The sequence below is a fragment of the Ictalurus punctatus genome, chromosome 26 (genome assembly GCF_001660625.3).
Source record: "Ictalurus punctatus breed USDA103 chromosome 26, Coco_2.0, whole genome shotgun sequence".
Lineage (NCBI taxonomy): Eukaryota > Metazoa > Chordata > Actinopteri > Siluriformes > Ictaluridae > Ictalurus > Ictalurus punctatus.
The window spans coordinates 18,292,122-18,302,121 of NC_030441.2; the positions used below are offsets into that span (position 1 = coordinate 18,292,122).

The following is a 10,000-nucleotide window of genomic DNA, read 5'->3' on the forward strand; positions in this document are numbered from 1 at the left end:
CATTGTTGCTCCGAGAAGAGAACCACTGATTACTTCAAGCACACTACGGAGTACAGGAAAACCAGGTACGTGTGTGTGTGTGTGTGTGTGTGTGTGTGTGTGTGTGTGTTAGCTGTTTTACACTTTCCCAAAATGTATCAGAAGATAGCAGGTGTGACTGTTGGTAAATTTTGTGACTCAGTCTGGGTTTAAACAGAAGTTCAGTGAAGACGGAGGTCTCGCTACGTAGTTTTGCTGATTTTACGTCTTGATTTCTCGAGGGTTCTTTTTTATGTTATTTTATACGATCACTATGTCTGGTCTTGGGTTCGTTGAGGATGGAGTTAAGGATAGAAACGACACTGTGCAAAGTACATGTTGGTGTAAAGTGTATAATAAAAGGGGGAATTAACGCAAGTATTTTGCGTGTCGTGCCTGGTAGTGATCCATTTTCTAATATTCTGTCATTCTGTCGTTCAACACGTACTGCATGGGCAGTTCAGAATTGCTCGAGCCGTTCCTCTCATGTCTCTCATCCGACATGGATTTTAAACTGTGTCTGTTCACAGCGGCGTCCGATGACGTACGTTTTGCGAGCTCTTTGTCGTCCACGTCGTCCGAACGGAACTGTATATATATATATATATATATATATACGCGGCATGCAGTACGGCGACAGTAAGATGCGTACACGTGTACACGTGAGCGCCTCTGCTAACTTGCACTGAGTGAAATCCAGCTCGACCGGTTGCGTCGTGGCTCTGCGCTCGCGATCCCTGCCGTGTTTTTTCTGTCACACACACCGGACGGGTTCTTCGTTTACGGCCGTCTGATAATCGTCACTGTAATCGACGGCGTGGGGGCGGAGTCAGCAGGGGAACATCCGTGCGCGGAAATGAGAATACACGCACGGGGTGAAAACCCGGGGTTGAGTAGAACCCGGGAACGTGTAACACGTATACAGTGGAGAAGACGAGGACAGAGGAGGGTTTAAACTACTAGACAGACTACTGAGAGAACCGGTGAACACAATCAGGAAATAAACCGACGGTATGACAGGACTGGAGCAAAACAAAAACACGTCTCGTTGACATTTTTTACATTTCACGGCGTTCAGCGGACGCCCTTATCCAGAGCGACACGCGCCCTTATCTCATTCACGCTACTGAGCGGTTGAGGGTTAAGGGCCTTGCTCAAGGGCCCAGCACTGGTAGCTTGGCAGTGCTGGGGCTTGAACTCCTGCCCTTCTGATCAGTCACCCAGAGCCTTTAACCACTTCCCCATCATCAAGTGTACGAGCAACACTACCAGGATTAGCGACAACTATAAAAAAAAACAAAAATAAAGAAATAACGTTATATTACGACTTTATAAAATGATTACTATAAATGGTTTCTATACCAGACCTGATTCTTAACGTTCATCCCAGACGTACGTCCCACTCCCGGGTTCTCCGTGCCTCCGTATCAGCCTGTGGGAAGGAAAAGTCATACGTGTTGTATTATTCGCTTTTAAGATTTGAAACGCACACCACAGCTCTGATAGAACAGGAAGTGTGAGCCTCATCTTCTTTTTTGTTTCCTCCTCCAGTGTAAACAACCTATCTCCATATCCACCGTATCCCAGCCCCGGTCTGAACCTGCAGCCACCCAACCCTGTGCAGCAAGTCATAACAGGTCTGTGCACCAAACCCCAGTATCCACTCATCACGGGACACGCTGCTATAGGAAAAAATCCAAGACCGTGCGGTTACCACTAGGAAGGACATTATTTTCCTATATATATATATATATATATATATATATATATATATATAACAGCATGTCTTTTTCTTTTTAATTCCTTCTTATACAATTGCAATGTTTTATATATTAAAAGATGACACATGGTACTTTTTATCCGCTTATAGTTCCGTTTAATAATGTTCAACATGCGCAAAAATAAATAAATAAATAAATGAACAATTTGTTCCTGTTCTCCTGACCGGAAGATGTCGTTACAGCTTTCCCTCCGACCGCTACAGAGCGCTGACGCTGGAGACTCCTTCCGTAAACGTGATATAACCATGTCCTCGCAGAACACGTCGCCACGTCGGCGGCTGCACGCGTTTTTTAACCCGTTCGTGTCTAGCGTGCGCCGTGCACCTGGCTGTCACTATGGAAACGACGAGGTATTAGAACGATTCGTGTAAACAGAGCTGCAGTCCGGACGGATCGGAATTCAGCGGCGCTGTGGGATCGATGCACGTTAACGGTGGAGATGAGGTGAACTGAGTAACGGTGACGTCGTTTTGTTTTTTCACACTTCTCTACAGATAGCCCTGCACCCATGTATAGACCTGGATACGGTTATTATACCACTCAGGCGACTCAGCCTGGGGTCCAAGTGGTCCACAGCGGCGGGACTCAGATGGTAATCCAGCCCCCTAGGCAGACAATGGTGGTCGGCGGGGCAACACACACCATAATCCAGCCTGCTGCTCCACCTACTATGATTATCCAGCGGGCAAATCCGACTGTTCGAGTCGTCCAGCCGCAGGTTCTGCCTACAGTGATCCAGCGACCTGCAGCCAACACCGTGGGTGAGTTGTAGGATCGGCTTTACACGCACGTGAAGTTGTAATAAACACCATTTGCCTCACACACGCGCGACTCATACGGCTTTCCTCTGATTTACAGTTTATCGCCGTTATTACTGAAGTCATGCGAGTGAACCCTTCCAGGACGACACGGACGACGCTCCAGTGAAGACTCCAGCGGGATTTTACGCCATGTCGAAAATTCCTCCCGTATTCATTATCGAGTCCTTAATCAGATCGTAAAATAAGCGCAGAGTTACGCTCGGACATCAGCTCTCCTCGTCCACTCGGACTCCTCGTCCGTCCTCGCCGAGATTCTTTTTCTTCTTCCCTTTTGTGTATCCGTGGTGATTAGATTAGTAAATCCTTATGTTATTGGTGTATTACCACAAAACCTACAGCGCGGTACGAGCCAGGTGTGCACAAACGGTACTCGTGTAATAATGTAATAAAGTAATGAAGTCATACGTTTTGATGAATAAGGGACAGCAACGAGTACCGCTGTATATCAGGTCGGGTATGAGATTAAGATCATCGCGATGCGATTCATGGTTTCTGGGTAAGGTTTTCTCCTCGAGGTGTCAGCAGCCTTCCAAACGAGGCTTTTGGGTTGTTGTTTTTTTTCTTTTCTTTAATGGTATGAAACGCTCCAGAGTGAGAACGTGCACACTGCAAAGGAGGTGCATGATTGTAAGGGGAGGGTGGGTGTGGCGGGGGGGCATCCATTTCCACGATGTTCATTAATCACCTATCAATATAACATCACAATAAAATCTGATTAAATCACACTTTCTCCTGTATCAACACAAGCCTGTTCACTTACTGACTAAAGATGCTCATAAACCACTTTGTCAATGTCACACACGGCTTAAGAAAGTGTCATAAAGTCTATTATAATGCAGTCTATTAGCACTTTATAAATATGTTTCCTTTTAAATAATCATAGCAGTGTGTCGAACACCTTACGAATGCATTGTAAACGTGTTACGCAGGTACTTGTGGGTCATGACATCTTTGGCCTCTGTAGAAAGTGTTACATGTGTATTACATGTGTATTTTTTTTTGTTTTCCCATCGTCTTAACCCTCGTGTTTTATTTAGACGACGTTTACTCGCCGTCGGGTGTCGCGGAGACCTCAGTCGCTCGTGTCTGACGTTATAATAAACGTTCTATTGAATCACGAATCTTTTTGTTGTTGTTGTTGTTGTTGTCGCTTTTTTCAATCTAAATCATTCAAATGCATGTGAGAGGAAAGAGTGAAATTTACACTCGGTTTGATACGAAACATCTTGAAGAAAAAAAGTGCTGAAGTGACCGTAAAGCACAGATACTACACCGCGTAAGAGATATTTCAGGGCGTAAATGGACTAGACATGAGTTGTTTTGTTTTGAGCTTCTTTTAGTCTACAAGAAAAGGCACAAAGATTATAGACATTAATCAAAGATTTCATCATGATTGAAGAGTCTGGAGTTTTCTGCTTGACATACTCCAAATATCCATCCATCTTCTACACCACTTATCCTTTTCAGGGTCACAGGAGACTATCCCAGGGAGCATGGGGCACAAGGCAGGGTCCATCGCCAGTCCATAATCACATACACACACTACGGACACTTTGGACATGCCAATCAGCCTACTTGGACTGGAGGAGGAAACCCCCGCAGTACGGGGAGAACATGCAAACTCCACACACACAGGGCCACGGTGGGACTCGAACCCCCGACCCTGGCGGTGTGAGGCGAACATGCTGACCACTATGCCACCGTGCGCCCTTCTCCAAGCATTTTGACAGTAAAATTATTTCTGGGAATTATTTCTTGAATGCCACAGAACAATGCCTCAGAGTCCAAGGGCGCGAGATTAGCCATATTAGCCATTAGTCTCTATGGGAGGGGCATACTTTCTATCCCCTGTCAATCACAGTGGCACGAGCCAGTCGTTGCGTGTCCGTGGGTTCACGTACGAGGAACAGCGCAGATAGCGCTTTCGCCTGAGTGTGTCCAGCATAAGCAACGCTTGGAAAAGATACGGTTGTCTGGCTTCACGTGTCCCACAGCCAGCACGCCGATTAAACCCATCGTTCATGATACAGCGCTGTGTGTAACAAACACGAAACGTGTGAAAAGAAAGCGTGTCCAGAGCAGGCATCTCATTCCAGATGCCACCCTCACATTATTAGAAAGAACAGAACACACCGCACTAAACTGATTGCACTGTACTGTAGAATTCTGATTGGCCAAGCACGGTGCTGTGTGTTCTGATTGGCCAAGATACATTAAGAACCGGGCGGGGGGGGGGGGTGTAAACTTTTGAACATGATTATCTTTTTTAATTTTTTTCATTTAGTACTGCCATTCAGAAGCTACGTGAGGTGTTTACACGTTTCCCAGGAGACAAAACAAGAGCAATTGACACCGAACACCGTGTTCAAAAGTTTACACCCCCCTGGCTCTTAGCGTACCGTGTTGCCTTCTCGAGCGTGAATGTTTGCACCGTTTGCAATAGTCGTGTCCCTCAGTGTGAAAAGAGTGTCGCTTTAGGTCTGAACCTAAAACTTAGTTTAGCTACCGGTCGCATACATCACAAATGACTTTTTAAAAACAGTTTTATAAATGTTCGCAATATCATTTAATATATGTGCGGTGTGTTCAGATACGAACGAGGTATCCCGGTTTCTTAACAGATCGTGTGTGATCAGAGTTTGGCATTACGGCTTGTCGTAGTAAGCCCAATAAATCATTCAGGGATCAAATTAGACCACGCCTTTGTCTGGGTGTGCATGAGAGAGTGCGTATAATGTCGGCTATGCAACGGGAAAATCCGGTCTGGATAAGAAATGAAGGCTTTGTGTGGTTTTATCGTGTCAGGATCGTGTGAGTAAACATCACATTAAAATAAGCTTTAAGGGAAGGCCAATTTAACAGGCACACAATGAAATACTTAAAAGAAAAAAGAAAAAAAATGTCTTAATTCTTACTAATTGGTCAAATGGAATTAAGCATAATTAAAACCCATGTAATAGAAAAACAGAGACTTTTACACAGTATTTGTAATAATAAAAGTGCAAAAATGACAGTAGAACATTATTAATACTTTATATATTATATATATACACCAAGGAAGTAAATATATTATTTCCGATGTGGACTAGACATGAAGAAATATACAAAGGGAGAATCGTAAACAGAAACTGGGAGGAATTTTCAACGGATAAAGATCAAGAAAAAAATCGTGATTTGATGAAAGGATTTTTTTAAACTAGTTCTTGTGAATGAGTGTGAGCGTATATTATAGATCCTTTATTCCAAAATACAGCTCGAGTGTTAACGCTGAACAATACAAAGCTTAATTCTTTAATCTTCTTCTTATTATTTATTTATTTATTTTTTACAAACACCTGTGTAAACACATTCATCAAAGACTTTTGTCACGCTGAGTCTGGAATGTTCTGCTCCACTTCCAGTAAAGTGCAGTCGACTTATTTCTGGAATGTCACAGAACTCACTCCTGTGCTGTACAGTAGTCTCGTTTAGACCCATTCCCTGGATCGGTTGTTGTTTTGGACGTTAACCAGCCTCAGCCTGTTAACCCCGCCCACATTACATCTCTAATTCAGTTCGATTTCCTGGTCTGCATTTTGCCGTTAGTGCGGCTGATTTAATCTGGTGGTCCTTTTAAGATTTTAGCGTTCATGATGATGTCGGAGGCCACATGACAATGCCAACATGGCGGATGTAGAATGTCTGGGATTTTATTCATACCACACACACATACACACATACTTGGTACGTACATCTTTAAGAAGGTGTGTAATGAGACTGACAAACAAAAAGGCGCAGGAGTGCATGGTCACGTTTATTAACCCGAATACTGGGTATTCACGTAGCAGGAACATAAACTGTGGGTGTGAAAAGTACCATTTGACGCTTCGAAGAATCATATAGGGTTAGGGTTAGGGGTTAGGGTTAAGGTTAGGGTTAGGGGTTAGGGTTAAGGTTAGGGGTTAAGGTTAGGGTTAGGGGTTAGGGTTAAGGTTAGGGTTAGGGTTAAGGTTAAGGTTAGGGTTAGGGGTTAGGGGTTAAGGTTAGGGTTAGGGGTTAGGGTTAAGGTTAGGGTTAGGGTTAAGGTTAGGGTTAGGGTTGGGGTTAAGGTTAAGGTTAGGGTTAGGGTTGGGGTTAAGGTTGGCATTAGGGTTGGGGTTAAGGTTAGGGTTAGGGTTGGGGTTAAGGTTAGGGTTAGGGTTGGGGTTAAGGTTAAGGTTAGGGTTAGGGTTGGGGTTAGGTTGGGGTTGGGGTTAGGGTTGGGGTTAAGGTTAGGGTTAAGGTTAGGGTTGGGGTTAGGGTTGGGGTTAGGGTTGGGGTTAGGGTTGGGGTTAGGGTTAAGGTTAGGGTTGGGGTTGGGGTTAGGGTTGGGGTTAAGGTTAGGGTTGGGGTTAGGGTTGGGGTTAGGGTTGGGGTTAGGGTTGGGGTTAGGGTTAAGGTTAGGGTTGGGGTTGGGGTTAGGGTTGGGGTTAGGGTTGGGGTTAAGGTTAGGGTTAGGGTTGGGGTTAGGGTTGGGGTTAGGTTGGGGTTGGGGTTAGTGTTAGGGTTAAGGTTAGCGTTAGGGTTAGCCAATCATATCACAAGAACTGACTGTCAGTAGGACCGCCGGTCTTCAGTCTGTCAATTTGGTCTTCTCAGTGTTGGGCATTGGTCTTGCTAAATATAATCTTAGACTCGACAGAGAGTTTTTAAAAACAATGTTTTCATGTTGTCTTTACTTTTTGCATGTACAAAGCTTGGCAAGAAGTAATTCCTTCTTCTAGGAAACATCCTAATCACTGGGGCAATGTACGATTAAAGCTAACTCAAAAAGGATTTGGTAGTCTTAAATTCTGATCTTGACTCGGTCACACTTTCAATTGGACTTGACAATGGCAGTCTTGACTACAGCCTAACTATGTGTGTCCATCATATAATATAACAACCGCAGGTCTAAATAAACATCAGAGAAGTTTTTTTATTTTTTTCATTTAGCTGTAAATGCAGCGTTGTTTATATCCGAGCTTCGGGTTATTTTTGGAGCGAGACAACGTGATTAACAATACCTCATTTAATCTGGAGAATGCTGAGTAGGCTAATAAATAACTAACTGATTCCCTTAAAGTAAAGGAACGCTATATTTCAGTATTTCGCTAATTAGGTAGAAACGTAATCTAACCTGTAGGTTGACAAACAAAATGATGGATAGCTTGTTCTAATCAGTAACTGGGTGATTGATGCCCAAAATGATTGACAGACACAACCAACCACCCCTAATCCTAACCCTACCCCCAACCCCTCCCCCTCCGCCAACCTCAGCAGTTATGTACCCGCTCACTCTAGCACACCTCTCCCTAAACCGATGGTCAGGACAGGGTTGCCGCTAGGGTTTCTGGGCCCTCTGGATAATTTGTACTCCAGACCCCCACCCCCCTAATTATCTTAAAACAATCATTATCAATAAGCATAACAATTATGGTACATTCAATAAGAGACTACAAAGAAATAAATGTGAACAGTTTATTAAAATAACTAAAATTAGGCATTTGTAATTAAATACAAATAACTATATATATACAGTACAAGTAATTAACACCACTGTACTCAGCGACAGGATCCTTAAATCAGTGAGTTGAACTCGAGAATCGAATCGGTTCTATTCCTGAATGAATCATTCGGACTGGTTTTTATCAGCGGGATTCTCCGATTCATCGAAATGAACCGACTCAGACAAACGATTCAGTCACGCATCAGACATCGTTACAACACTTTCTCTTATAAACTCTCTCGGGACAATTAAAGCAGATCGATATGATCACGTTACGTTTCGGTCGATTCCTCACGGAAGGCTTCGGAAAGCTGGAATACGTACGACGCCGGACTAGTTTTATGGTCGCTCGGTGCTTTTCCGTCCATTTAGAAGCTCGATGCTCCATTACTATGGTTCGATTGCGTGGAAAAACATACATCCTTGGACAATTGTGTTCCAACTTCCAACAGGGATAAACACAGGGATGAGTAGCTGATAGAATTTCTGGTTTATGTTAATAATAACAGCTTCATACGGGCTAGCTTCAGAATCATAACACCAAACAGGGAACATAAATCAGCTCATTTTGGGGAAAAACTTACTTAATAGATTATAGTGCAAAGAGGCCATTTAAATATCAAAAATCACATGAAATGCTATCATGTCATATCAAATCATATCATATGATTTTGGAATTTAAATGAATGAATGAATTTTGGTATTTAAATAATTTCAATGATATATAAAATCATATGATATGATTTTATATGAGATGATACCGATGATATGTGTTTTTAAAGATAAGTTTCCTGCAGCAAACAAACGCAAAGTCAATTACGATTCCTCTGTACAGACTACCGAAGTTAATGAAAAGTCCGTTTACAATACTATAATTCAATGTGTGCACGCGTGCGGCGCTGTACGCAAGTGTCACGACAACGATCGACGGCAAACCACTTACGTTTCTATGGTAACCTCTACCTAGCTACCTAGCTAGTTTGTGGAGACGGCGAAAAGAAAGAATTCATGTCTGTAGAGACGGGACTGAAACATGTGAAACTTTTATTGAAAGCTCTGGTGCTCTGTTGTGTCTGATTTGCCCAGAAGGTATTGCTTCGTTGGGAGGAAAGCAAAAAAAAAAACGTTCCCGACCCCTGCCGTAAACGATCATGTGATCACTGAAGCATCCTGGATGACCGCATAGGCAGCGATTTAAATTTCAATTGAAATTTTCTACCTTTTTCCTGAACACCATCTTTGCAGATGTTCCACCGTTTCGCTCATTTCTTCCGAACAGCTGTTCGATAATGTCAGTGGTCCGATTATTGCGAGGCTTACGGAGAAATTCGCTTTAAAATATGAACACTTCTCACAAACGGGAACATGTGAACGGCAAAGATTTCAATAACTCTAGAAGCAGAGGCAGGAATACATAATAAGATAATAAGAATACATAAACACATACTTCTTTGTATGTAACTAATCATTTTGCACATTCTTAATGACATATTAAGAAGAAAGAAAAAAAAAACAAGATCATTCATTCTTCTACAGCCTTCATTTAGGTCTATGGTGCGCTCCAGGTTCCCCGGGTTCTCCTGCGTGAGACGTCTCACATCCGTTTGTACACGTGGATGACGTTCTTGCAGTAGGGGCAGGTGTGTTCGATGTCCTTGCAGGACTTGACACAAAAAGGAATCAAGCAGAACGGCCAAACACTGCGGAGACACGACGGAGGAAGTGTAAAGCGGTGTGTGTTTTGTTCGTTAGCTGTGTGTGGGAGAGTGTGAGATCTCTTACAAGAACAGAAAGAGTCCTCCAAAAACCGCCCAGGTGAGAAGGCCATTGACGGGTCGAGTCACTGTGACAATCTGCTGCTGGCAGAAACCACA

General features: G+C 43.3%; 2 protein-coding genes across 4 annotated transcripts in view; one reads left to right on the plus strand and one right to left on the minus strand.

The window, feature by feature from the left end:
• Positions 1 to 3,741, plus strand: part of LOC108258451 (uncharacterized) — an 11,099-nt gene extending 7,358 nt beyond the window's left edge. For both annotated transcript variants that reach the window (XM_053676315.1, XM_053676316.1), the window contains exons 10-13: positions 1 to 65; positions 1,570 to 1,655; positions 2,294 to 2,560; positions 2,658 to 3,741. The exon at positions 1 to 65 is cut by the window's left edge and continues 3 nt beyond it. In XM_053676315.1, the coding sequence (XP_053532290.1) occupies positions 1 to 65; positions 1,570 to 1,655; positions 2,294 to 2,560; positions 2,658 to 2,677 (438 nt within the window). In that variant the 3' untranslated portion in view covers positions 2,678 to 3,741. The remainder of the gene's footprint in view (positions 66 to 1,569; positions 1,656 to 2,293; positions 2,561 to 2,657) is intronic.
• Positions 3,742 to 8,084: 4,343 nt separating this feature from the next.
• The window catches only part of LOC108258466 (lipopolysaccharide-induced tumor necrosis factor-alpha factor homolog), a 4,663-nt gene continuing 2,747 nt past the window's right edge, over positions 8,085 to 10,000 (minus strand). For both annotated transcript variants that reach the window (XM_017457124.3, XM_017457125.3), the window contains 2 exons: positions 9,909 to 10,000; positions 8,085 to 9,826 (listed from right to left, as the gene is read on the minus strand). The exon at positions 9,909 to 10,000 is cut by the window's right edge and continues 41 nt beyond it. In XM_017457124.3, the coding sequence (XP_017312613.1) occupies positions 9,721 to 9,826; positions 9,909 to 10,000 (198 nt within the window). In that variant the 3' untranslated portion in view covers positions 8,085 to 9,720. The remainder of the gene's footprint in view (positions 9,827 to 9,908) is intronic.